Below are 26,991 nucleotides of genomic sequence, written 5' to 3' on the forward strand. Positions count from 1 at the left end.
ACTGCATGACGGACCTGCATTCTTTGGCCAGTAGTCTCTCCCAGTACTGGCAGTCGGCAGCGCTGCCCGACATGGTGCCCAGCAGGTACGGGTTGATCTCTATGACCTTGTTGACATCATTGGATGCTGCAGAGCCATGGCAAATTTGGGAAAAGAAAACATTTAGTGACCAGTATTTCAGGTTTAAGCATGAATTAGCCTTGTGCGGCGGCATTTTGGTTACACCTGTTTCCTTATTAACTTTTTGTGACCATTTTAGTTCATGGTTCCTCAATTTTACGCTTCAGAATTCCACATCTCTTTGAGACTGTTTTTCCTTGAGTTGATGATAATCACTTTATACAATTTCCAGTATGTTGGTGGGCCAATACCACACCAATGTCCTTCCTTTTCTTTGCAAAAGTTAAAAGGCTGTCAGACTATGTGAAACGGCATGTTGTCTCACATTTTAATCAACTTTTCATGCAGTTTCATCTCTTTTAACAAAAAGAAATACGTTTTCCGTATTTTTCATTACCTAGGTAACGGCCAGCTGAGGCTCTGGAGTCCACAGCCACGATGACTCCATGTCTGAACTTGAAGGCCAGGGTGGTCGTACCATGGTTCAGGTCTATACACACGCCTCCGTCACGGTTGCAGGACTTAAGAAACCCGGAGGGCTAAAATGAAATCAAAGGAGGGATCTCACTGGGGCGCATGATGCGTAATGGCACTGTGTGTGTGTGTGTGTGTGTGTGTGTGTGTGTGTGTGAAAGAGAGAGCGCGTGTGTGCGTGTGTAAGAGAACACCAGAGTGAAATATCTATCATAACCTAATTCTCACTGACAGTAACTCGTGATAGTTAAGATAAATGTATAATATGACATTTCATAAGACGCAAACCTGCACCACGCACTGAAAACCACAGACGCGTAAAATAACCTGAGCCACACCGCGTCGGATGCTTCAAGCTTGAGGCAGAATTACCGGATAAGGTTCGGTGTATTACTTTCTAACCAAACTTTGGTGAAATGATACTCACGTCGACACCCCGAGGAACAGCAAATTCTTGAGTTTTTGTCCCGAAGTCATAGTGATTGGTTCGGTCGACGAGATGCGTCTGTCCTGCTGGGAGGATCTGCCCGCGGAGCTCAGCATAAGGCTTAAAACCAGCTACATCGAAAAGAGCCATTGTGCATTAAAGTGGATAAACTATAATTTAATTATATTCTGCAGTTTAGGTGTTAAATTTTCCAAAATGACGAAGGCGACGGACAAAGCGTCAATGATAATTTCCTCATACGCAATGAAGAATTCGAAAGTGAAAGAGTTTAAAGCTACTTTAATGTAGTCGTGTCCTCTCAAAGTAACATGCAAAATTAGTCAACTACACAACACTGTGTGAAATAAATAGTAAATATATTTAACCAATCCTGTTTTGTTATTTTAAAATATAACCATAGATCAAAAACCAAATACTCAGGTATTCAGTCTAAAATAAAAAAGACGGGTAGAGTCAATAGGAACCAATAGGAGCGCGCTTTATTTGCCTCATCATCAGTCTCTAAACGGAAATGCAGCATTCAGGTTTGGAGAAGCCAACCGAGGTCAAATAATTGCATATAATTAAAAAAAACAAACTAAAAAAAACCAGAAAAAAACCTGTTCTAATGTAACAAGGGTAATGACATGTTGATGATGCAGTTTGACTTAAATTACCATAACATACAGCAGCCTAAAAGGGATATTAAAACACACACACATATATGTGTATATATATGTATATAAAGAGAGAGAGAGTGAAAGAGAGATTTTTTAATATTTTTATTATTATTATCAGTGTTTTGTCATACTTGTATATTCTTTGTACTCTTCTCCTTGTGAATGGCAAGGTGGGTGTTAAATGCTAAGTTAGGGAGTGCTTCATGGGAAATGGTATTACCATTGAATAGGTACTTCGTAGTGTTGGGGACAGACATGAAAAGACCAAAAATATAAGTATGTGGATTTATTGTGAACATCTCCTCTGTACTATATGTTGTATGTGTTGTCTTTATGTTTAGTAAATGAAAAGTACAAAATATATATTAAAAAACATAAAAAAAAAAATAGGCAACAGGGGTCAAATACAATTTTATTCAATGATTTTTATTCTGATTTATATTGTAAAAACATATTACAATGTTCTTATTATGACCTTGTAGCAGTTTCTCTGCTTACTGTAGTACTGCAGTAACTCTGGCAGCATCTCTGAATTATTCCACATCCCAGTGAAGCATAGCAGCACAGCTGAAACCATGACAGTGTTGATCAAATGTCTGAAATCTTTCACTTATATTTAAAAACAAATGAATAAAAAAGTGGTTAAATGAAAGACTTTTACTACTGAATATGGTGTTGTTATGTTGTGTGACAGCGCTCAGGCTGTATCCATCTGCTGCACGGTCTCCTGGACAATCTCCAGCTTTAAAGGGACTACTTTCTCCGTCAGAACCGGTGTCGTGCCTGGACGATATTTGTATTTCATTTTCCTAGAGTAGAGGAAGAGATGAATAGATATTTTAATGTCACAAATGTGGAGTTTACCAATGTTTGAAACTAAATCAAAAGTAAGGCACAATAAATTCACTGCTGTGTCTCTCTTCTTTTAGAATCTGTCCAGAGAGCAGATCTTGAATAAAGTTATACTTTTACCTGTTGTCTTTGTACTCTGACACCTGGCAGGGTCTGATGTAGTCCACTCCTTGCCTGGTGATGACACAGATGTCGATGTTGTTGCCCGAGCCGAGGTCATTCATGACGCCAGCGTGAATGGCAACACGCACCAACTCCTTTGCCTTCTCCAGCTGAGAGAGTTATGAGAAATTAGGGAAATAATGGTGAGAGAGGAAATCAAAAACATCTCTGTAAATGACCCTTTATAGATAAAGCATTTTTGTAAACAAGGTAATTAAAATTCACTTATTTTGAAAGTCCCATTCCTTGTCTGAGCTTTCGGAGCTTTTATTTTGAAGCCGTCTGGGCGGAAACAGGTTATTACGACACAAACGTTTGAGGAAAATGGAGGGAAGTGCCGAAATGTTTTTACTGAAGTGTTAAACTGTTTCTTGCTGAAATTAAACGCCAGGCTGGAATGGGAACAAGGTATGTTGTGGTTTAATATGTTTTCTTTGTTTCTGTGTTCGTGTTATTAACTGACATTGTGGTTAATTAGTGAAAATTAAGGTGTTTTGCTGTCGCAGCGTTCATGCTAAAAATAGCTGCTGACGTGCATCGGTAACGTTACGTCACTGGTACTGATGTGCAGTTTCACTCATGTAAATATGTGATTAGCTTGTGTATTTATTTACATGGTTTATGGTTATGTTTCACAAATTTGAGAGCTGAGTCTACGTATTTTGTGTGTTTTCAGTTGTTATTGTGGTTTGGAAGTTGTGTTTTGGATACGGCTGTAAAGACAGACAATTAAAAACCTTTTAAAACCATCAGTACACTCAACCATTGCAACCAATAGCAATGTTTGACTATAAAAAACATTATGATAATGTGCAATACTTTCGTAATGTTTTTAACAGCAAGTTTTCCATGAGTTCCTGGAATGTTCTTCTTAAATTTCTCTATAAACATTAAAAAAATTATAAATATGTTTTTTTTTTTTTTTTGGGTTAAGGTTTCACATTACATTACATTTTCATATAAGGTGATCGGTAATCTCAGGCCTTAATAACATATTCTGAATGTTGCTTTAAAAATGTCCTTTTTGTCTCATGTAACATTGTGGGAACGTTTTTATGAAGGAACATTATATGGCCTGTCACCTCTCAAGGTCTCCAAAAACGTTGTCAGAATGTTGCAGTTAAAACGTTACATCTTAGTCAGCATTTTAAACAATGCTGCCTGAGAAATTGTGTCTTACGTAGTCTCATGGTGTTTCTATTACTGGGTGAGTGCAATAGGTGTCGTATGCAATGTGTACACAATTTGATGAAGTGTAACTGGGACTATGTGCAGTTGCATATCTGGTGTTGTTCTTGTTGGCTGCTGTGTTTTTAATGTCATGGTTGGATTATTGATTTTGTTATAAGTGTATCTGGGCAGCACTGAGTCCAAGACAAATTTCCCCTACGCGGACAATAAAGTGTGTCGTGGCTTACCTCCAGGTCAGGTTTGAACCCGTCCTCGAGAATCCCAAGAGCAGCCAGAGCACCAGATCCTGCGTGCACACAAAGTCAAGTCAGATAAAACAGGCTGTATGAGGCGTGAAAAAAAAAATTGTATAACTGAAGCAAATGATCATGTATAATGTAATTTATATCAGTAAAATATAGAATCTTTGACATCGAAATAGAACGGCTTTATGTATGATCTGGTATTGATAGTTAATCAATCTTTGAAAGCTTTTTTATATACTAAATGACAAATTTGCAACATAAAGCACAAAATCAGATGGATAGCCTGATTAGTATTAGTAATAGTCACCACAATTGAACAGACACAGAAAAGTGTGGCACAAAAAGTCCATTAGCAAAAAAATCTCCAAAACAACAACAACAACAACAACAACAACAACAACAAAAAAGCGAGAAAAATTTGTTGTCGGTGCTTCCAGAATAGTCTGATTACGTCACATACCCATTACAAGATAGGGCACTTTATTTACACTGCCATATGGACCCACTGAGTACAGGTGGTTCCCAGTGCAATCAACTCCTCCCAGTATAAGATTGGCACCAATTTGACCGTGATACCTGAAGGGCCACAGACAGCAAAAATTAAAAAGCATGATGAAATCCACATAAAAAAAACAACTGTGAGTTTAACAAATGTTGAACACATTAACACACCTTTAGATGTGCAGCACTAACCTGTACAACATATCCTGTAAAATGTTAACAGCCATGATGACACGAGGATTCCTGCCGCTGTTCAGGGAGAAGATGGTGAGGTTGGAGGAGAGCAGCTCTGTGGTCTTTTCTGTATCTGCCGCTGTACCTGCTCCACAACAGCTAAGGAGAGAAAGAGGGGAAATAGAAAGATTGTAAAAAAAAAAAAAAAAAGGACATCTGAGAAAATAAGAAAAATTAACTCTTACTGCTATTTGGCTACAAAAATTGCTGAAATCAATCAAAAAAATAAAAGAGCGACTAATTTATTCTATCACAGTAGTCTCAGTACTCCAGAAAACTGTGCAACCACAATTTGCATCCTGGGCAATTTGTCATTCGTAATGTGTTAATGTAAATATGCAAGCCTCTCTTTAGTAGATTTTTAATAAGACGTCATGTTAGGACTGTTTACTAATTGTTCTTAAAATAATATCACTGTGGTGAATTCTCAGATATGTAGGATATCACAATTTAAGAGGGCAGTTTGTGGTTAAATGCACAGCGCCCCAAAATTAATAATCACTTCACTGCAAAACAGGAGAAACTGCAATGCTCGTAATTTGCTGATAATATTGGGAGTATTTGCTCTTGGTTTCAGTGTCCTTGTATGAGACTTACTATATATTTGGAGCAATGTAGTGGATCTTAGCACACATCTTGTCGGCCACCACATCATCCGAGGTGGCTCTTGTGTCTGCTCCCAGCACCACCCCATCCTGCACCAACACAGGTGAAAAGGGATGCTGGTAACTGCTAAGTTCATAATGCAAATGATATATTTGTGCCTAACATGCATCTTGACATGCTTTACAGCAAAGCTCTAGAGAAAGTGCTTGATTCTCATACTCCATCATACTATATATACACTATAACTCTGGTTGTAGTTGTGTGAATTTGTTTTAATGTATTTTAAATCCATATTGTTGCAATGTTTTATTGCTAAATTTCCTGTCTGTGCAACAAATTTACCCTAGGGTGCAACTAAAGAAACCTTGAACCTTGGTTAGCATTAAAATCTCAATAGGTCTGGTGCCTTCTCACCAGTAGTAGATGACTGTGGATAAACTGTGCAGCTCCTATATGAAAATGTGTGCAGTGGATATTAATTGCATTTGAAAATCAAAGTTGCACAATGCACTGTGGCAATGCAGGTGCATACAGGAACTTTGTAAAAACTTTTCCTTCTTAGTGATGCACTGAGGGAGGGTTTACATTTATCTGATATACTCTGAAAAACAATTTAAGGAATCCAATTTGTGGTTCAAGGACCACAGTCACTGTGTTGGTTCATTAATATTTTAATCAGTGCATTTATACAGCTCTATACTCGCCTTGAACACCACTCCTGCTATCGTGGTGCCTGTTTTCATCGGTTTAGGTGTCTGTCCTCCATCAAAAATACCCTCTAATGCAGCATTTCTAGAGGGACAGAGAGAGGGGAAGGGGGTGATAGGGATGTCAACTTATGAATATATATGTTAAAGATAGAAAAACTGTCATTGAACACATCAACATTATATCATTTCATTGATTTAACTGAAAAAGGAGCATGAAAAAGTTACTTTCACTTTTGATCCGGGTCAAAGCGCAGTGTACACGACAGTTTAACGTATTTTTGTTATGTAGAGATACAGTTTGCGTCTAGAAGACACAAAAAGAAAGTCGTACCTTGCTGCGTTGTCGAAATTAAACCCAGCTGCAGGAGTTTCGAGGACATTTGATAGCGCCATCCTGGATCTGACTTCGGCTCCTCTGCGCGTCTGAATGCGCCTGAGGTCGCTGTTCTTAGCGTCACTTCTCCCTCTTCTCTTTCGATTTTGGAGGGATAATGGAGAAACACCACACGGACTCACGAGTCAAAGGAGTCAGCACAGGGGTGAGTAAATCCGGACTGGTTCGCTTGTGTCTTTGCTGAAGCAGGTCCAACGCCGTTTACGCACACAAGTGACCGATAAATGATTCCGCGGACGAACAGGTGATGCATTACCTGAATATTGAGCTAAGACGAAGTGGAGTTACATCGACCGGACATTTTACGTGTTTAATTGTCACTGTTTTTTGCTTCTATGAGTTTAATATTCACGTTTATTTAAAAAAGTAAAGACTGTATAGCCTGCACTTTCATTTCCAGTTAATTTCCTCATAAAACCCCCTGATCTACAGAACTCAAAATCCCAGAATGCACAGCCTCGCTCAGGCTCCTGTATTGACTCTAAGCCATAAGAAATGAGGCATGTCCGTGATGCTGTATGACCAGTTTGATGTTTGTCTTCTGTCGCATGACTAATACTTAAATGCTGGAGAATGAAAACTCATAAACTCACTTTGTCCTCCTCCCTCAGACCACCATCCTGGCTGCCACTTTTGATGGAGGGGTCGTAATTGGTTCAGATTCCCGGGCATCTATTGGAGGGTGAGGATGTTGTGACAGTACTCTGAAGTTGCTTTTATAGTGCAACACATCCATACACAAGAGGGACTGCTGAATAAAATCTGTGAATTTAAGCTGATAAACAGAAGCAAAACTCTGCTCATGTGTCGAACACAGTGTTTGACAGTGAAAAAAAATACAGTGCATTAATTCTTTTTTATACAAAATTAAAAAACAATGTGTTTAAGATATGCAATGCAAGGTAAAGTAAAATGCTGCTTACAAACTGAAGCAACGAGAGCAATAATCCAAATATATGATATATCACATACATTACATTACATTATTACATTCTCATAGTAATGTAATATTTAATGCTGGACATATAACACTACTTTTATGTGAAGAACTTGAATACTTGTTTCCACCACAGAAACATTCACTGTTGGCAACAAGTAAGTTCAGAATTTGAATATTCATCGCACCTGTGCAGAAATTTTAACCTGTGCGAGAGGGTTGTCTTTTATTTTCCTGTGAATAGTCAATAACTACATTATTGATTTGGAAGCATGTGTGCGACCTTGTTCCAATATTATATTGATTTTATTGTCTTAATGATAGCACAACTAGTTAGAGTTTGCAAAACCTTTTCTCCTTGCTTCAGATTTGTTTGTAGTCATGCATGGATTATTGAAAGAGCCAAAGGTGCTGAGTCCCCGGCCTGTACCTCCAAAATGTAACACAAATTAACACATGCTGACCAGAAAGAGACTCAGAATGACCACAAAAAGATGCAAATGAACTGCAAAGAGACACAAAATAACGACAAAAAGGGTCAAAAACAATCATGGAGACACAAAATGACCAAAATAGACACAAAGTTACCCCAAAGACACACAAAAAGACCACAAAACCATGCAAAACCATCTCAAGGTCTGTGTTTTGTTAGTAGAGGTGGTGGGGCCTTTTGCATATCTGTGCTGAAGGGTCCGCTGTGTCATAATCCGCCCATGTATGTCTACCTGAGAGGTCTCTACATTATGGCCTTGCTCATCCTCTCTTTGTTGTTCTTTTTTAGGGAATATGTATCATCTAAGACAATCAACAAGGTGATTCAGGTTCATGACCGGATCTTCTGCTGCATGGCCGGCTCACTCGCAGACGCTCAGGCCGTCACCAAGGCTGCAAAGTTCCGCCTGTCCTTCCACAGGTGCCGCACACACTCATATGAATCCACTGGCACAAAAATTACAAAAGTGTGCACAGAAAAAAACATGCTCATCACATTTTCACATCACATTTGAGTAATATTTTATTAAACCCACGGGTTATTTTTTTCCTCTGTAACTCTGGCATGGACAGTCACACACAGTTATTTTCATGCAAACTAACACATGTTCTGTAAATGCTCCAACAGTCTCACACTCATGAAGTAAACACTTGTGACTTTACCAATATAAAATATTTTCAGAATCCAAGACAACACATCATAGGTACAAAGTCTCTTCCACTTTTAACAGAACAATATTTCAAGATTTAAAAAAAATTGTCTAATACAGAGTGACTAAAAATTGCCTTTGATAGGGGGCTCCAACAACATGAAAAAGCATTCACACCCATAAGACTCACATAAAATCACAAAAAGGTACGCAGCACTTCTATAGATCAATAAAAGCACGTTTACAGAGCTACATTAAAAACACAATGACTATCTTAAAAAGGTGTATTGTGTTGGGAATGAAAGAGTTCTTGTAAGTTTTCCTTTTGGCCAGGGGTACTCTGACACACTTGGCTGAGGGGACTCACTGAAACAAGTGGTGAAGGCGGTGTGAAGGGTGCTCAGTGATGCGGTCTGCTTTACTTTTTACTGTCTAACTGTAAAGTTCTGAGAGCTGGGTCTGAGTGGTGCCGACAATCCTTAAAATTAAAACCCCCCATCCTAATCCGCAGTGTCCAGATGGAGGCCCCTCCTCTAGTGATCGCAGCAGCATCTGTGCTGAAAGAACTGTGTTACAAGAACAGAGAAGAGCTGGAGGCCGGCTTCATCACAGCGGGCTGGGACAAGAAGAAAGGACCACAGGTAGGCTGTGGATGTGAAGACAGTCAAATGTCAGAGAAGCAGTGACGACGATGACGATGATGATGATGATGATGACGATGACGATGACGATGACGATGATAAATCCACCTTACAGCATTAAGCTGCATTACTGATATTCTCCGTCCTTGTCCAGGTGTACGTGGTGTCTCTTGGTGGGATGTTAGTCCGCCAGCCGATTACCATCGGTGGCTCAGGCAGCACGTACATCTACGGCTACGTTGACGCCAAATACAAACCCAACATGAGCCGAGAGGACTGTCTACAGTTTGCCACTAATGGTACTGCTGTTTTTGCTTATGTACCCAAATTTAAACTAGTGTGCTTGTTTTGTCAGTAAGTTCATGTGATGATTTAAAAATGAGTTATGGGGGGACTGGGTCATGATTCCATTTAAAAATATGGATATGAAGTAAGGTTGTAATAGACGAGGATGATTGATGCTTGGTAAATCTTTACTCAATGTAAAAAAAAAAAAGCAGAGTAGTTAAGACAAGATTTTATTTCAACATCTAGCAGTCTTCTGTGGGATGAGGAGTTTGCTCTGTGTGTCATTTGTGACCTGACTTTGTGAATTTAACATGAAGAAGTTAGGTTAACCCCTTGAAACCTGGATTGATATCAGTTGTCTTTTCCTGCATTGAAATGTCTTTCACAAGCTCTTTGACTGTTTAAAACATAAGCAGATTGGTTTGATTTCCTCTGCAAACATGTTAAAAATGGCGATAACCAACTGGGCAAGAAATATCCCAAAAATTGCAAGAAAATAGTAAAAGATGGGAGAATCGTTAGAAAATTATCAAAAAAGGAAAAATATCCCCAAAAATATGTATTAATGGTTCTATATTAATATTTCAAATTTGATAACAATAATTGTATATATTTGTGTGCGTGTGTATATATATTTATACTTTAATTTGATAAGTATAACAATTTACATTTATAATATATTTATAATAATTTATATTTAAAATTAGGATACAGAAAAAAAATACTAAAATATAAAAAGAAATCTTCACTTATTTTAGGATCATTTTCATGTTTGTTTTTGTTTTGTTTACTACTGATTTTGTTGTTGATTACTTTGGGGTGATTTTCATGTTGTTGTTTTTGATGTTTTTGTTACTATTTTTTCTTATTAATTTTTGGCCCGGTCTTAAGTTGCTTGTTGACCCTCTCTCCATGTTTTTGAAAGAAATCAAATCATTTCACTCCGGGTTTAAAGGGTTAATATTTAGTTACATAAAGATTCAGATTCAGACTCAGTGGATGTGTATTTTTTCTACATATTCAATATCTAAGAATCTGCAGTGTTGCATGTACCTTCTTAAATGAGAAGAAGCCTTCTGATCGCAAGAAAGGGAAGGTATTAAGGTTAAAGAAGTTCATCACAAATCTATTCAGTGCTTATTGGCAACTTTGCATTTGTAGTGAGTGGCTGTATAAATATTACAAACTGCCTGTCTGTCCTCATTTGACTTGACCTAGTTTTCTCCTGCCTGTTGTTCCGGTCTGTCATCCCTCGTCCTCCGCCCTCCCTTTGTCTCACCCCTCTGTCTCTGTGCTCACAGCTCTGGGCTCTGGCCATGGGCAGAGACAACGTCAGCGGAGGTGTGGCTAACCTGGTGGTGATAACAGAAACTGGGTGGAGCATGTGGTTGTACCTGGTGACAAACTGCCTAAGTTCCACGATGAGTGACATCCTTTGAACCACCAGGGAAATTTTAGATTTTATTTTCCAGTATGGAGTATTTCTTTGAAATCCTCAATTTCATCACTAATTTACTCTGCAAGACTGTAATGCAACTAGTTATTCAACACTCCCATTTGAACAAGTCAGACAATCTAAAAAATAGGTTTCCTGCTAAATGAAAACACCCCAGTGTAAATTTGTGAAAAATTTTTGTGTTTGTTTATTCTGGTAAAGGGCACACTATTTTATTTGAAAATATGTGTACTCAACTCCAAAATTTTCACCCATGACTCATAAAACATAATCATTTCCATTATAAAATAAATGTTTCATATTTTTTTCCTTTTAAGTGTGTCCAAATTGCATAAATGTGTTTTTTATGTGTGGAAATATGTAAAATAGAAACAAGCTTATCCAAAACCTCATTGATCTTCCTCTTTCTAATAGTTATTTTCTTAAAAATATAGTATTTTATTATCCTAATATAAAATATAGGATTGTGGTGACTAGCAGGAGCTACAAAGTCAACACTTGGGCAGGAAGGGGTCACTCACACACAAGAAAAAAAAAGTCACAATTTAAAACTCATGTCCTACTTGTTTTATTTAACATAAGCAAAGTACGGCTACGAAACCAAGTACAACTGTATTAATATGCACTATTTGAAAGCTACTACTGTCGATCACACATGCAGCGCAACATACATGATTGACACTTTAGTCAGACTTAACGCTGGCTTTTCTGATTAACATAAACATAAGAAAGACATTAGTGTCCAAGTGTGTACCAAATACTAAAGTGCAGTATACTACATGAGAGAGAGAAAAAACAATATATTAGGGGCATTGTGTAGCATATTAATAATAGCAATAAAAGCATTATATAGCAATATAATAGCTTCTCTTGTAAAGTGTATTTATGATTTTTGTTGTGTGTGTGTGTGTGTGTGTGTGTGTGTGTGCTTGTTTATATATGTATGTATAAGATAGATTGATTGATTGATTCAATCAATATATTGTGGGGGGGCATTTTGTAGCGTTGTCTGAATATGATAACTGCCATTTATTTGTGACGTTCTCAGTAATTAATTGTTCTTGAACTGTTATAATTTTACGGTTCTTAAATTGTTTCAGTGCATACTGTACTGTATTTATTTGATGTTTCTCAGTGACATTGGAATAAGCTGGTAGCGCACATAAACAGTTACAATCCTCACTGAATTCAAATGTTGCGCATACATTTTAATAAAACGCAGTTTGAACTGTGGGATTGCAGCTCATTGTCATGACTGCAGAGGAGGAACAACTTAACTTTCAATTTCGATTTAATTCAGGAAAACATGGAGAGTCCCTCTGATGTGTGAGTGTAGAAATAATTTGGTAAATCAGAACAGGTAAGAGAGAAAGGGAGTTTCCAACAACAAAGAAAACCTTTTTAAAAACCGGAGACTGCTCGATTGGGCATCGATATTTCGCCAGGTGTGACCTTTACCTCGCTGCCAGACGCGTACTGTCGTTGTTGTTACCGGAAGCCACAGTTGTGCAGACATGTTGGAAGAAACGGGACCCGGATAGTGGTTGTCTGAGGAGGTGAAGAAAAACCGGAGTAAGTTATAGAAAGATATTAATTTTTTTTGAGAGACTTTGTAGTCTGTGAATGCGCAGCGATGAAACCATGTGACTCTTATGTGTCACATGCGGATGTGTGGAATATGTTTTTTTCCATTGCCGATTTTAATATGCTTTAACTTTTGCTTGTAGAGACGACCATTCATCGACTTAGAGTTTTGATGTGAGGGGTCGTGCTGGGGTCCTGATTACCCGCGTGTCCTGCATGGGTAAGTTAGGTGCACTTAGCGTGCATTAGTGTAAAAGGTTTAGTTTTTATTCTTAGGATTTTCCGGCATTATGACCAAAAACACTTGCATCTCTTCATCTTTACTGACATGCACTATCTCTTCCTTTTTTACATTAGTTTAAACTTCACAGTCATTGCACAGAATACAAGTACTAAAACAATGCCATGCAATTTAGCATTGAACCAGAAATGCAAAAAGTTGTGAGTTTAAGAGAAATGTGCTTATGTTTAGTATATAAATAAATACAAAGGCATAAATATGAATAAGCGAAGATACACAGAATGAACAGCCCACAATCACACACTTTTCCTCTTCATCGTTCCATCCAGGGAATCTGTGGTGAACAGGGTGATGAACAAGCTGTCTCCCCTACATGACAAGATCTACTGTGCTCTGTCAGGCTCTGCAGCTGACGCTCAGACCATCGCAGAGATAGTCAACTACCAGCTCGATGTCCACAGGTGAATACACACACTGAAAGAAGACCAACAGACTTGTTGCCCTTTTATCAGATATCACAGAATGATAAGGTACAGTCCAACTCTGATTGGAGGTGCTTCCTGATGCCAATCACATATAAGCAACCCACAAAAAATGCGTGAATAATTAAGCATTGCACATTTTATATATGCATGGGCTATAATCTCTTAGATAATAGTGCCCCTTAAAGGTGTAAATGCTCTTTTTGAAGCTTTCTAATCCTGTCATACAAAGATATCAGTAGCAGTGGCCTTCAAAAGTGTTCAAGAGTCTAAACCTCAATGCACACTGCATTTTCTCCCTTTTTATTTGAGGCCCTGTTACAGTTAGTTATTTTATGTCTTCCTCTGTCAGTATTGAGATAGGTGAGGACCCCCAGGTTTGCTCAGCTGCCACTCTGGTGAGAAACATCTCTTACAAGTACAAGGAGGAGCTGTCAGCACATCTCATTGTGGCCGGCTGGGACAGAAGAGACGGAGGACAGGTCAGTAAACATGTGCTTTGTCCTGGTATGACAGGAAAAGATTCAAGCTTAAAGGAGCTGTGTATGACACTCAGAGCATTAATATAGCAGCAAAAAACATTTGCTGTGTAAAGATAAAGTGCAGTAATTGGCATCCTGTGCAGAGAACAAAGTCACATCCCTCTGTGTGTATGTTGTAATCCAAGCGTCTGTTTTTTGTTGGGGTAGCACGGCCGGCTGTGTGTGCATGTTAGTGCATGTAAGTTCCTGTGTGTGTGTCCCAATGACTAGCTAATTGCAGCTGCCCTGCACTATGCTCATGCAACAGTTACCACTGATAATGCCATAAAGACCCACAGTGATGGAGCAGCGGCATCGTAGACTTGTAGCTCCCCTCCCTGTCAGCAGTGCTGCCATTCTTACGACTATTCATGCTGTTAGCACCATTTGCTGCTACCCGCCGCCTCCTCAGTCACCTCCATTTTGAAAGTCCTATGCAAGCAATCCCAACTCAGATTTTGAATCATAGATTTGTTCCGAATGTTGCATACAGCATTTTTACAGAATTAAGATAACGTAGAATAAGTGTTAATAATGATTGTGCAATGTTATACAATGCAATAACACCTCGAGTAGCGCCTGCTGCATCATGCCAAAGGGGCCACTTCCTACTGACAAGTGCATAACCATAGCATCATGTCACTTATAAAAGCAGAAAAAAAGTTTTTCCATTGCAGTTTTGCAAAATATGGCTTTTTGGAATTACCTGAAATACCACCTAGTGCAAGCATAAAAAATGTTTACCATAAAAAAGAGTTTTTTAAAAAATTGCCGTGCTTCCATTAGCCATAATTTATGTTCACAATTTCAATTTGCGCGATTTGAGGACTAATGGAAACCCACATTTTGACACTGCCAACACTCTCAGAGCACTTATCATAGCACACAGCCGTGCCACCCCCTCAACCTATGCTCCATCCTCCTCCCCTCTGGCAACAGATTCAGAAAAATCCCACTTTGGAAGGAGTTTTGTGCCCTTAGCCATTACTGCTGTAAACTGTGTGGGCACATTGTAACAGACTTGTGTTGTGCTTTGTGATGATCTGGTCTGTTTTGTCTTGTGTGTTAATCGTTCTGGGAGTTTATTTGTACATACGGTGAAAACAAATTTCCTCTCTAGAGGCCAATAAAGAATGAATCTGGATCTGTCTTGCTTTCCCCTGTACCTGTGCCCTTTGACCTCTCCCAGGTGTTTGCAACCCTGAATGGTCTCCTGACAAGGCAACCTTTTGCAGTCGGTGGCTCTGGCAGCTTCTATGTTTATGGGTTTGTTGACGCTGAGTATCGCAAGGGCATGAGCAAGGAGGAGTGCCAGCAGTTTGTTGCCAATAGTACGTTTATTTTTTATCCACAGAACTTTTTTGTTTGTTGGATGGTGAAAGAGAAACCTGACATTTGCTGCATCTTATTGACTGCTGAGAAGAGCCATCATTCTATTATTTCATATTATGAAAAATATTTTTACATGTGAAAACCCCCCTCGCCTGTCTCATCCCCTCTTAATGTCTCCTCTCTTTGTAGCTCTGTCGTTGGCTATGAACCGTGATGGCTCCAGTGGTGGCGTGGCCTATATGGTCACCATAGATGAACACAGCACAGAGGAGAAAGTCATTCTGGGAAATGACTTACCCACCTTCTTTGATCAGTGATACATATATAGTTTTTTCATCTGTAGTTTGCCAAGCAACTGTAGGATAGAACTGCAATGCAGGATACAATTATGTTTTTGTTTAGCTCACAAAAGCCATCACACGCATGCAATTTTTGTGTTCAACTAATTCAGCTAGTAAACTAAAAAAATATTGAAAAAAAAATAATAATTTGAATTATGGAAATGCATTGCTATATGATTTACAAAATTATTTCAAGTATAACATAAGGTCATCTTTTTTTGTCTTTAATTTTGAGGCTGCTAGTGTCTTTAGATCATCAGATACAGTAAACGATGTGTTTCGATCACCAGTAGAATACTTTAAGATATAACAAACAAGAAGCTTGCAGTATAGGTGACCTTTATTCATTTGTTTGCCAAAAAAAAAAAAAAAAAAAAAACTGAGACTATAATTCTAACAAGGTTATTTCACCAGAGGGATGATAGTAAACATGTTGTTTGTTTAGTCCTATGACCAGGTTCAGGACATCATACAAAGTTAGTCACAAAAATTGTCACTATCAAGTGGTGTTATTCTCCAACCACGGGGTCACCTGAGGCCACTTCCTTTTCTTAAACGTGTTGTAAAGCTCATTATTCAGTCAAGGAGGCTGCAATTTGATGGTTGTTCTACCAATTTATGTTTTAATGGGCCTTGGTTGCAGAGCATATAAAAGTAAATCTGACAAAAGCTTCAGCATCTCTTAAATTCCTTTTGCCTTACTTAAAACATTCCCACACATTCTCAAACATTAGCAGCAGCTTGTCTGTGTGAATTATGCAGTCTGACAAACATTTCACCCAAAAAGTGAAAGTAAATTTTTCTGCACCACCCAGGATTATGTCACCATTTTTTTTCTAATCTTGAAAGTGATCTTTTCATACCTCTATGAAGACCATTTTTAGATGCCTAGTTGATGGTTGCTCACTAGCATATATGATTTAGACCAGACATAATTAAAATACTGCTTTAATTTACATGCATTCTGAATATACACTATTATAGTGCATAGTGCCCACACATGCTTTAATGTCAGTCACGTAAAATATAAAATAAAATCCACGTGTAGAAAAATTTTGCCTGCTTTTCTAGTTCTCGCTCTCATTTTTTAATACAATGAACTGTCCCTTGACAAGCTGTTTTATGCTTTAAGGAAAAATACTGTCTCAGCCACTAACAATTCATGCTACAACTGCAGTTTGTATTCGGGTAGTTGGGATGATGATGATGATGATGATGATGATTACAAATTGTTCACATGTGCAATCACTCAGTTTAAGCATCCTGAATTATCCTATTTCAAATTTAGTTTTGTGCTCTGCAGTTGGATTTCAGGGAAACCCCTGATGCTGCCAGAAAACGAAACTGAAAGTGGATGAGATTCAAACACCGGGCATACACTGAAACAGGTCTCACGAGGACGGCTGTTGGTGAAAAATGGCAGGCGATGCAGCATCAGCAATCAGCAAAAAAGTCGTTGCTTTGAGTGTAGCAATTTGCGTCGACCTTTCTTTGTTTTACGCGTCGACATTAGTGGCGACACAGAGCGCGTTTGGGCATCTTGCGCGTCTCTGGGTGTCTGCGGCTCTCCGCTGTTTAGCACTAACTGCTGTGACTCTGCTGAGTCTCGGGGACATCAAACTGTCGTTGGTTCGTTTTATAACGGCCCACAGTCTGCTGCCCGCGGTGTTTGAGACCGGGACCGAAGCGCTTTATCATGAACGGACCCAGTACGGCTTGTTGGCGGATGTGCGCTGCTGGCTGGTGTGTGCCGGTGCGTCGCTGGCCGGTGCACTGTTTTGGGAAATGACCATCCCGGACACCGACGACGCGGCCAACAGTAAAGAGAAGAAGCAGAAAGCCAGAGTGCTGTTAATGAGAGTCTTACACCTGTATAAACCCGACTATCTGCTGCTGCTCGGAGGGCTCGTGTTCCTGACGCTGGCTGTTCTGTGTAAGTACAACTGATGATGATGATGATGATGATGACGTACTCTTATTTAAAAAACAACAACAAAAAACTATCATTTTGATTATATTTATTAGCTTTACTTGCATGTATTGAATATCTAGTGTTTTTATGTATATATAAGTTTATTAAACACACTTCAAAGCATGTCATAGATAACACAGATATTAGTTGCAAAACAGAACTCTGACATTTTATGATTTTTTTTTTATCACCAACACCGTGCTTAATTTTTATTGTAAGTGGAGAAAGGATATTAAGTCCATTAACCAAGAAGTAGTTCCTGAGAGGTTAAGGTTCTTCTACTGTAACCATGTACACTGTTTGGCTATGAATGAAGTAAATGCAACAAGGTCATTTTGGTACTTGGTCGGGGAATCTCAAGAACTTTAGAAATGGTGCCTAAAAAAGATGTCCAAAGGGGAGCTTAGAGCAACAGAAAAATATGTGTGCGGTCACCTCCGTATACCTGTGTCTCTTCTCAGGTGAGATGTTCATTCCCTTCTACACTGGCAGAGTCATTGACATCCTCGGCAGTCACTATCAGCCCAATGAATTCATATCTGCACTCCTCTTCATGGGCCTGTACTCCCTGGGAAGGTATGGTACAATTGTTTTCTTTCCATAATGACCACCAACATAAATCTGTATTGCTGGAAAAATCTAACTGATTTTCTCTTTGACTGGTTGATCAGCTCTGTGAGTGCAGGCTGCAGGGGGGGTCTGTTACTTTGTGCCATCAATGGCTTCACATGCAGAGTGAAAGTCAAGCTGTTTGGGGCTTTGACGAAACAGGAAATTGGATTCTTTGAGAACATAAAGACAGGTAAGGCTCTTACAATGTAACATGCAAATATACTACACGAATCAATGCACATTACAAGCCAGGTCAACATTACACACATAAATATAGTGCTTTTCAGAATAAAACACAACAGAGGCACTAAGGGAGAGCAGACCTCCACCAAAGCCAAAATCCCAACTTGCAATGTAATTAAAAGTGTAAAAGTGTGTATCCACCCAACGAGATCTTCCTTGGCTCATGCTACACCCTTCCACCAAACTCCGTGAACATTGGGGCAGTAGTGTTTCCATAATCCTACTGACAAACAGGCAGACAAACAAACAAACTGAACACAACACAAAACGTCCTGGCAGAAGTATGTATGAGACAGTGCAGGGCAGGACAAGGCCAGACATGGCATATTGGCCAAGACAGATCAAGATAAAAGACACAGGACAGAATAGAGCAGGACAAAACATGACAGAACACAACAGGATAGAAGATGATTTCTATTTATTTTCTGCGTAGGTGAAATCACATCCAGGCTGTCTAAAGACACCAACTTGATGGGAAGAACGGTGGGTCTGAATGTCAATGTGCTACTGAGGACATTCATTAAGACCCTGGGCATGATCTCCCTGATGATGAATCTTTCATGGAAGCTCACTTTCCTCGTATTGATGGAGACGCCCATCACTGGCCTCATTCAGAACATCTATGACAAGCACTATCAGGTAAGAGCAGGTTAAGAAATGTTGAATTACATTGAGATCTACAGACTTTTATATGCATGTACATGATATTTATTATCAAGGTGCTTTGCATTTTAACTGATCCAAAAATATGTCATTTAGAATATTTTAGCAGATTTTTACAGATAAATAGCACTCAGAGAGAAAGAGAGTGTGTGTTTAATCACCTTACATATTGCCCTTACATATTAAATTATCACTATTGTTAAAATGAAGATTTTATGTTTTATGAAAAAAATGTTTTTCCTTCTTCAGCGGCTGTCCCTGGCAGTGCAGGACTCAATGGCTTTAGCAAATGAAGTTGCAAATGAGGTTGTATCTGGTATTCACACGGTGCGGAGTTTTAAAACAGAGAAACATGAAGCTCGTCGCTATGATGATCGCTTGATGGAAACACACAACCTCAAGACCCGCCGGGACACTGTCACAGCTGTTTACCTGCTTGCACGGAGGGTGAGAAGTTTTTTGAAAATTTAGTTAATTAATTAATTTATTTATTGAGATCAGGTGGTATTCAGCATATCACTACATATCACCTTATGGTATTTGTTCTGTGTGTGTGTAGTTGACAGGTTTGGGCATGCAGGTCTTCATGTTGTATTACGGCAGGCTGTTCATCAAGAGTGGACAGATGACCACTGGCAACCTGGTGTCCTTCATCCTCTACCAGTCAGACCTTGGAGACAACATCAGGGTATAGCACAGAATGGTTTAATAAGCAATCAGATACACGTTACTCATTGTTAAACTTTAATAGAAAAAAAGTTCTGAGGCTTTTTAAAGAAGAATATGAGCTTTAATGTCATGAGGAGGTCTGTGGTTTATAACTTTTGAGCAACCAGACAAATTTTGCCTTTCGAACATTATTCTAAGTGTATGATTTCTTGAAAAAATATTTCCATTCACAATATTGCACTTTGAAATTATAAATGAAAACATGTTATTAAGTTCAGTTTTTTGACCGCCATCTTTCAGACACTCACCTACATCTTTGGTGACATGCTGAACTCAGTGGGGGCTGCTGGGAAAGTTTTTGAGTATCTGGACCGAAAACCTCAGGTCAGCACGGAGGGGAAACTTAAACCTGATCAGCTGACAGGACACATCAGTTTCGGCAGTCTGAACTTCGCCTATCCTTCAAACCCCAGCAAAACAGTGCTGCAGGTAAGGTCGGACCTGCAGGTTGAATGGAGAAATTCTTGAGTTTTAATCATTTTAAAATAAATTTTAGGAGGAAAAACCAAGATGAATGTAGAAAGTGACAAGCAAATTAATTATTATTTTTGCAGCCCTTCCTTCACAAGTATTCATATTTACTTCTAACCTTGTGTACAGTAATGTTCACTGTTGTCTTCATATTTCAGGACTTTTCTTTGGAGCTGAAGTCAGGTCAGATGACAGCACTAGTGGGTCCATCTGGGGAGGGGAAAAGCACTTGTGTGAGTCTGTTGGAGCGATTATATGAGCAGCAAAGTGGAGAAATCCTATTGGATAATGAGCCATTAAAATCCTATGACCACCATTTCCTCCACAAGAAGGTAATTAATCGCCACTGTATTATCAGTCTATGTGCACCAGTCTTGACCTCCTGTCTTAGGGAATTCCTGTCTTTTGTCTCTTTTAATAGTTTTATAATTTAAAATACAGCATCAACATTCAACAATCCTAAAGGAAGAAATCTATCAATAAGAATAAGCGGTAATGATTTGAGTTATTCATTCAGCTGATGAGAGTGTGTTTAACAGATTGCAGTGGTGAGCCAGGAGCCTGTGCTCTTCTCTGGCTCCATCAGATACAACGTCGCCTATGGGCTCCCTGAATGCTCATTGGATGAGATCCAGGAAGCTGCACGCAAAGCCAACGCCCATGATTTTATCAAACAGCTAGAAAAAGGCTATGACACAGGTAAAGTCCTTTAACCACCACCCTTTGTGCTATTTGTGCCTACGTACCGTAGAAACCTGTTTGGATGTTAGTGGAAAGTTGAGTGAATGAGGAAAGAAAATGTCATGTGTACAGCAAGATTGATGATGGATTTAAATAAATAAAAACCCTAATTATTTATTCTATAAAACAATTATGTAGATTCAATTTATGCATAAGAAAGGCCAAGTATGCACATGCGGTATTTTGAAAAGTTAGTGCTCATCACACCACAAGTATATGTGTTTTCCTAATTTCTTTCTGCATCACACCTTGAACCTCGGTTTTTATTTCATAATGTTGTACTTTTCTCAGAGGTGGGCGAAGGTGGCAGCCAGTTATCCAAAAGTGAGAGGCAGCGGATTGCCATAGCTCGAGCTCTGGTCAGACAGCCACAGGTCCTCATTCTGGATGAAATAACCAGCTCTCTGGATGCTGAGAGTGAAAATAAGGTATGTCGCAACTTCTAACACCGTAGTGTCTATTTATGTGCAAACTAGAGCAAGAAGTCTCCAGTTTTGTTTTTCAGACAAGTTTTATATCATCAGTTAAATAGTGAGTGACAATGTGAATGAATACCTAACTAATGACAAAAACACACGAAAAGGGGAGAAGATTACAGCAAGATATTGAAATAAACAGATGAAAAGTTAATGAGCATATTAAGTTCAGTCTATTCCAATACAGGTTATTGCTGACCAATCATAATGAAAATACACACTAAAGGGGGACCACTCTTTTACTAACTCATCTAACATACTACTTGCAATACATTGGCTAACTTCTCATAAGGAAGAATTGATAATGTTTTTAATGACGTCTTGGTCACTAGTATTGCATGCATGCTCTATGCGCTCACTGACATCATATCATGTCATTTCTGCAAGAAATTAAATTTGTTGCATCCTTCGTGTTTCCATTTCTATTAATTTAAACTCTCCAAATTTAGCACTAATGTAACAATATGTCACTGAATGAAGCCACTTTGGAGCCTCGTAGGTCTGGGGCAATTATGTAATTCCTTGTTTTAATTTTTATTCTTTAATATATCAGTGTACATATTAAATCATGTATTTAAATGTTTCTTATGACATTCTTTGTCTCTGTTTCTAATGAAAAAAAGAACTACTGAAAAATAAATATTTCTGTCACTGACTACACAGATTCAGCAGGCCCTGGCTAGTTGTCCAAACCAGACCCTGCTGGTGATCGCTCACAGGCTGAAGACCATTGAGAGGGCAGATCAGATTGTTGTGATCGGGGACGGCAGAGTTCAGGAGCGAGGGACCCACCAGGAACTTATGGACAAGAAGGGGAGCTACTACAAGCTGAGAGAGAAGCTCTTCACTGAGGAAAACTCACCACAGTGAAACTACTCTCACTGATTTTATGTTAGAGCTTGGTGTATCTTTAATGTACGGCTGTGCTGCATGTGAGAGAAACATGTGAGCGAACAAGCTGAAGTTTATGTAAATATATTTGTGTAAATATTGAAAATGAAAAAAATATGGACCTATATGTTGTTTTTTTCCTGAATTTAAAAAAAATTGGAGTTCTCAATTCTGCTGAGTAAAGAATCAGCATTAGGTATTGTAAATTAATCAGTATAAATGTATGAGTTATTTTTTTTATAATGGACATTTGGCCACAGTATTTTTTCTGTCCTTATCCTTTTATGTCCTTGTTTTTTTGGTAACAATGAATAAAAGTTTGCTGTGACAGCACAAAGTTTTTGTCATAAACTTTCAGTCATGATCAGAGTGACCAAAGGTTGCTTTAAGGGTCCTAAGGGTCCCAAATAAAAGATTGATCAATAGCGCTTAGACATTTTGGATCACAGTCGGTAACATCAGTTGCTTCCGGCTAAAATTTAATTAAAACCATGTCTGAAGGTTTCAACTGGATTGCATTTCTCAAGCATTCGGTTGCATATTGATAAAGTGCACTCACCTTCAAAATTTGAAGTACACAATAAAATTACAACTAAAGAGCAAAATTTTAAGTACAAGAAAGTGCATGTACATTAATTACGCTTTTAATTATACAGTTATGTTCTGAGGCTTTTTTTTTTTTTAAAAAAAGAGCGTTAATGTCATGAGGAGGTCTGTAGACAAATTTTGCCTTTCGAACATTATTCTAAGTGTACGATTTCTTGAAAAAATATTTCCATTCACAACATTGCACTTTGACATTATAAATGAAAACATGTTATTAAGTTATCAGTTTTTTGACCGCCATCTTTCAGACACTCACCTACATCTTTGGTGACATGCTGAACTCAGTGGGGGCTGCTGGGAAAGTTTTTGAGTATCTGGACCGAAAACCTCAGGTCAGCACGGAGGGGAAACTTAAACCTGATCAGCTGACAGGACACATCAGTTTCGGCAGTCTCAACTTCGCCTATCCTTCAAACCCCAACAAAACAGCGCTGCAGCGCAAAGAGCAAAATTTTAAGTACAAGAAAGTGCATGTACATTAATTACGCTTTTAATTATACAGTTAACAAACAAAAATTAAGTTATTCAAATAAAACTGAGCATTGTGATTTCAAATTTATTAGACTGGTTAATCGTCAGAGGTTTTCTAATCACTATTTTATTTGTGGTGTGAGGCTGCCTGGTTGCATTTTGACGCAGTGCAATAACACACATGATGGGGGCTGGGTTTTACTGTCAGAGCTGACCTGGAAAGTCCCTGACTACCAACATGTTTTTGATTTCTCTGGCGGTGAGGCTTTTTGGAAAGTTGCCTGGTGAGATGTGTCATGAACACCAAAGCACAGTAAAGTGATGTGCCGCATCGTGGTAAAACACTAACCCCCTCTGTCGACAAAGATCATGCTCTGGTTAAGGAACATTTATCGCCATTTTGTGAAGATGCCTGTGTGTCCACAAAATGGTGGCTGAAGTCACGTGCCACTGACAAATTAATCCACATTAAAGGAGTTTAATGACTGCGCAATTTTTTTTAAACTTCATGTATTTTGAGAGGGTTTATACATGTTCTTTTTTGTCTCTCTAAAAGTACATGTACAGCAGTAAGAGTGATTAGTAAAAACGATGGAGGTATGACATGTAGATACAAAACACTTTGGCATTATATGTTATTTTTAAATACATTTAAAACATGCAAAGTTTAAGAATTTTTCATCCTTATACTTTGTTTGCATGATCTACAATGTCTCCTAACTTCATATTATATATTTTCAGTTTCAGCATTAAGCTAAGGATTTAATGCTTCTCTGTGGGTTAAACATGCTCTGCTGTGGGTTAAAATTACTCTGCTGTTTACTGCTAATTTTAAAATAATTTTGATTATCTATTAAAATGTGCTGTGGTCCAACTGAATACAAAACTGACTGTTTTCAAAAAACAGACAGTTTGCAGGTACGGTTTGTCATGGTGACTCATAAAACTTGACTGCGTCCCATCAGCAATTGTGCGCCACCTGTGGTTAACAAAAGCAGAAGAGTACCATGTGAAAATGCAACTGCCAAAACTTTCCGCCATCTTAGGGGGGGGAACTTAAAAAACTGAACACAAAATGGCCGACAGCATGCATAGAAAGTTAGAAAATGTAGATCATAGAGGCAAATAAAAAATGACACACTGTGGTTGTATTTATTATTGTGGAGTGCGAGGAAAGTGTAATGTGCATCCTCAAACCTCAGCATGCACCTTTATATACTGTTTATGTGTGTCTCTGCATGTGTGTATGTGCCGAAAAGCTTTTGCCTAACTAGTTTTGCACCATACCACCGCACCACCGCCCTGCCGAGCTGGTAAGTCCCTTCTCTCCTCTCTTTCACTTTCTCTCTCTGCTGTGTTGTGTAATCAGTGGCTGTCTGACTCAGCCAAACCACAGCCGAACTCCAAGGTCTTGTGACTGAAAGCATCCTGGTTTGGTTGACACCCTTTTGCCGTTTAGGTATGCAGCTTCTGTTAATTATTCTCAGCTCTTGTCACAGTGATATATTTGATGTTTTACAAAACAACCACCATCACAGCTTGTCATGTGGCAGAAACTGGACTGTATGCATGTTTGACTTTATTACCATTTAAGCATTTGACTGATGACCCAATCCACAACAACAGTCTGTAGTCATCGCCAACTCATTTCCACTGCACGTTACAGCTTGACAGCAGAATAAGTGACTGTTTGTAGAGATGAACAGAGACTTTAGCATTAATCAAACCTGTGACCTTTGAATTACAGGCTATCCTTTCCTTTTACCAGGCCTTATAGAATATTTGAAGGATTTTCAGTGACAAAGGGCCAGCTATCCTGCAAATATTTAGTGGTGGCAGAAGTATTCAGCTACTTTACTTAAGTAAAAGTACTACTATAACTGTGTGAAAATACTTTGAGGGGTCATTAGGGGCTTGTAATAGGTCACAAACAAGGGTTGGAATCCATTTGTTATATTTTAACAATGTATTGTATCTAATAAAAATATCATGTGTTTATATTGAAAATCTTACGTTTTGTGAAGTAACTAGATATATTGTTAATTTCAGTGAAGTAAAAATCACACTATCTCTCTCTGGAATTACAACATGAGAAGGATCCCTACAGAGAAAGAGCTTTTTGTTAAAGCGTAAAATCCTTTTTGTTTCACCAGAAATAATCTCGGAAATGGTACTGTCAAACCCAACGGACTACATTTAAATGAATTGTTATGCTATCATTGTAAAGCAGACTTAATTCAAAGTTTACAGGGAAAAAACAAAACAAAAACTCCATCTTTGTTCGTCTTTCTGTTGTTTTAATAATTACCAACTCTGGTTAGGTTGAAAGAAACCTTTAATTCACCCAGTTAGGTGTAAAAACATACCCACAAAAATGACTGTTTATTAAAATAGAGTCTGGTGGGTTTGGGGATGGCAATGGCAATTTCTGTGTTGTATCTAGTTAAACAACATGGATCTCTCTACTTAAAAAAAAGCTCTTTCGGGGTACCAAGATGCTCACCTGGTAGAGTTGGCACCCCATGTCCAAAAGTTATGTCCTCACTGCACCTGCAGCAGATTCAGTTCCAACCTGCAGCCGTTCGCTGCATGGCACCCTCTCTCTCCCACCTTTTGTGCTTCACGTGTCCTATCAAATACAGTGAAAAAGACCATTTTTTTTTAAAAAAGGTCTTTCTCTGTAGACATCCTTTCCATAAAGTTTTCAGACACGTAGAATAACAATCTGAGCCTTCCAATGTCAAAATTAAACACTTTTAGGGGACGTAAATTGATGGTGCATAATTGCCCCTAGTGGTTGCATTGCAGCCTGATTTGCCACTGCTGGCTGCGGTGCTCTCACTTCATACTCAGACGATGTTTTTTCCATTAGTCACTTATCCCCAAAAACATGGGAAAATAGAGTTAAGGTTAAAAAAATACTGAAATTACCCTTTAATTAGGTCAGGTGTGCAACAGAATTAAAGTATTAACTTCTTAAAAATGTAAGCCTATTGCATGTTTTCTATTGTATTTTCTGTGCTTTCCTGAAACACTTTAGTTGACTGGTAAAAGCAAAACTGAAGAGTCACTTGACAGCATAGCGTCACTGTAATATAATACTTGCTTCTCTTTTTCTCCTTAAACCAAAAGAAATGTAAGCACTGATGCAGTACAAAGCGAAACAAAAATTACACCGATGTAGCTTCTTCACCGCTCCTCATCACACTTTGTTTGACAGATAATTGACAAATGAGTTTGAATAGAATAGAATATCATAGAGAGGGGAAACATAATAAGTCGCTCAAAAATACATGTGCAGTTATTGATCTTCGAGAAGAAAGCAATTTAGACAAGTCACGCAATTCTATTTCTGATATTTTTGGATACTTGAGGTAAAAACTAACCACACATCTCCACAGTACAGTTATTTTTATTGAGCAAGGAGATCTTTTGTATTGTTTTATTGTTAGGTAAACCCCAGATGTATTTTTGTGAATCCCCTAACTTCCCCTGGGAGTATGGCAATTTCAACATTCACTTCAGCATAAATTTGCCAGATTACTTCTGAGACAT

The 26,991-nt window shown here is 38.5% G+C and overlaps 5 protein-coding genes across 6 annotated transcripts in view; 3 read left to right on the forward strand and 2 right to left on the reverse strand.

The window, feature by feature from the left end:
* psmb8a (proteasome 20S subunit beta 8A) overlaps positions 1-1,483 on the reverse strand; it is a 2,547-nt gene extending 1,064 nt beyond the window's left edge. Inside the window, exons 1-3 of the mRNA XM_042507013.1 lie at positions 1,022-1,483; positions 518-659; positions 15-126 (exon numbers count right to left, since the gene is read on the reverse strand). Coding sequence (XP_042362947.1) covers positions 15-126; positions 518-659; positions 1,022-1,171 — 404 coding nt within the window. The 5' untranslated portion in view covers positions 1,172-1,483. The remainder of the gene's footprint in view (positions 1-14; positions 127-517; positions 660-1,021) is intronic.
* Positions 1,484-2,108: 625 nt separating this feature from the next.
* On the reverse strand, positions 2,109-6,683 carry psmb13a (proteasome 20S subunit beta 13a). The gene is made up of 8 exons (XM_042507219.1): positions 6,534-6,683; positions 6,197-6,284; positions 5,484-5,581; positions 4,845-4,985; positions 4,612-4,727; positions 4,134-4,192; positions 2,674-2,825; positions 2,109-2,510 (listed from the first exon to the last, which is right to left on the reverse strand). The coding sequence occupies exons 1-8, from the start codon at positions 6,593-6,595 to the stop codon at positions 2,399-2,401; spliced, it is 828 nt and encodes a 275-aa protein (XP_042363153.1). The 5' UTR covers positions 6,596-6,683; the 3' UTR covers positions 2,109-2,398.
* Positions 6,609-10,994, forward strand: LOC121958318 (proteasome subunit beta type-6-B like protein-like). Of its 2 annotated transcripts, XM_042507221.1 has the most exons (6): positions 6,609-6,741; positions 7,208-7,278; positions 8,315-8,446; positions 9,187-9,316; positions 9,471-9,615; positions 10,906-10,994. In XM_042507221.1, exons 1-6 carry the CDS (start codon positions 6,694-6,696, stop codon positions 10,953-10,955), a joined length of 576 nt encoding a protein of 191 aa, XP_042363155.1. In that variant the 5' UTR covers positions 6,609-6,693; the 3' UTR covers positions 10,956-10,994. The 2 variants fall into 2 exon arrangements, with proteins under 2 accessions (XP_042363155.1, XP_042363154.1); XM_042507220.1 differs by lacking the exon at positions 10,906-10,994 and having other exon boundaries at positions 9,471-10,087.
* Positions 10,995-12,366: 1,372 nt separating this feature from the next.
* On the forward strand, positions 12,367-15,487 carry psmb9a (proteasome 20S subunit beta 9a). Its single transcript, XM_042507014.1, has 4 exons — positions 12,367-12,386; positions 13,215-13,346; positions 13,720-13,849; positions 15,410-15,487. The coding sequence occupies exons 1-4, from the start codon at positions 12,367-12,369 to the stop codon at positions 15,425-15,427; spliced, it is 300 nt and encodes a 99-aa protein (XP_042362948.1). The 3' UTR covers positions 15,428-15,487.
* Positions 15,488-16,760: 1,273 nt separating this feature from the next.
* Positions 16,761-22,692, forward strand: tap2a (transporter associated with antigen processing, subunit type a). Its single transcript, XM_042506860.1, has 11 exons — positions 16,761-17,494; positions 17,995-18,109; positions 18,205-18,335; positions 18,822-19,027; positions 19,301-19,498; positions 19,611-19,739; positions 20,021-20,209; positions 20,410-20,583; positions 20,791-20,950; positions 21,284-21,420; positions 22,132-22,692. Exons 1-11 carry the CDS (start codon positions 16,978-16,980, stop codon positions 22,336-22,338), a joined length of 2,163 nt encoding a protein of 720 aa, XP_042362794.1. The 5' UTR covers positions 16,761-16,977; the 3' UTR covers positions 22,339-22,692.
* The last annotated feature ends 4,299 nt before the right edge of the window (positions 22,693-26,991 follow it).

This window comes from Plectropomus leopardus, chromosome 18, assembly GCF_008729295.1.
Source record: "Plectropomus leopardus isolate mb chromosome 18, YSFRI_Pleo_2.0, whole genome shotgun sequence".
Taxonomy (NCBI): domain Eukaryota; kingdom Metazoa; phylum Chordata; class Actinopteri; order Perciformes; family Serranidae; genus Plectropomus; species Plectropomus leopardus.

What these genes read in the sequence shown, in the direction of transcription:
- psmb13a (XM_042507219.1), bottom strand. Translation starts at nt 6,595, where the DNA reads ATGGCGCTATCAAATGTCCTCGAAACTCCTGCAGCTGGGTTTAATTTC. An exon ending in TTACAGGATATGTTGTACAG is followed by an intron (nt 4,728 to 4,844) that starts GTTAGTGCTGCA and finishes GTGGCCCTTCAG; the next exon opens with GTATCACGGTCAAATTGGTG. An exon ending in AGTGCCCTATCTTGTAATGG is followed by an intron (nt 4,193 to 4,611) that starts GTATGTGACGTA and finishes GTGTGCACGCAG; the next exon opens with GATCTGGTGCTCTGGCTGCT.
- tap2a (XM_042506860.1), top strand. Translation starts at nt 16,978, where the DNA reads ATGGCAGGCGATGCAGCATCAGCAATCAGCAAAAAAGTCGTTGCTTTG. An exon ending in GGCCTGTACTCCCTGGGAAG is followed by an intron (nt 18,110 to 18,204) that starts GTATGGTACAAT and finishes CTGGTTGATCAG; the next exon opens with CTCTGTGAGTGCAGGCTGCA. An exon ending in ATGCTGAGAGTGAAAATAAG is followed by an intron (nt 21,421 to 22,131) that starts GTATGTCGCAAC and finishes CTGACTACACAG; the next exon opens with ATTCAGCAGGCCCTGGCTAG.
- LOC121958318 (XM_042507220.1), top strand. Translation starts at nt 6,694, where the DNA reads ATGGAGAAACACCACACGGACTCACGAGTCAAAGGAGTCAGCACAGGG. An exon ending in TCCCGGGCATCTATTGGAGG is followed by an intron (nt 7,279 to 8,314) that starts GTGAGGATGTTG and finishes GTTCTTTTTTAG; the next exon opens with GGAATATGTATCATCTAAGA. An exon ending in TTCCGCCTGTCCTTCCACAG is followed by an intron (nt 8,447 to 9,186) that starts GTGCCGCACACA and finishes CCTAATCCGCAG; the next exon opens with TGTCCAGATGGAGGCCCCTC.
- psmb9a (XM_042507014.1), top strand. Translation starts at nt 12,367, where the DNA reads ATGGAGAGTCCCTCTGATGT. An exon ending in ATGGAGAGTCCCTCTGATGT is followed by an intron (nt 12,387 to 13,214) that starts GTGAGTGTAGAA and finishes CGTTCCATCCAG; the next exon opens with GGAATCTGTGGTGAACAGGG. An exon ending in TACCAGCTCGATGTCCACAG is followed by an intron (nt 13,347 to 13,719) that starts GTGAATACACAC and finishes TTCCTCTGTCAG; the next exon opens with TATTGAGATAGGTGAGGACC.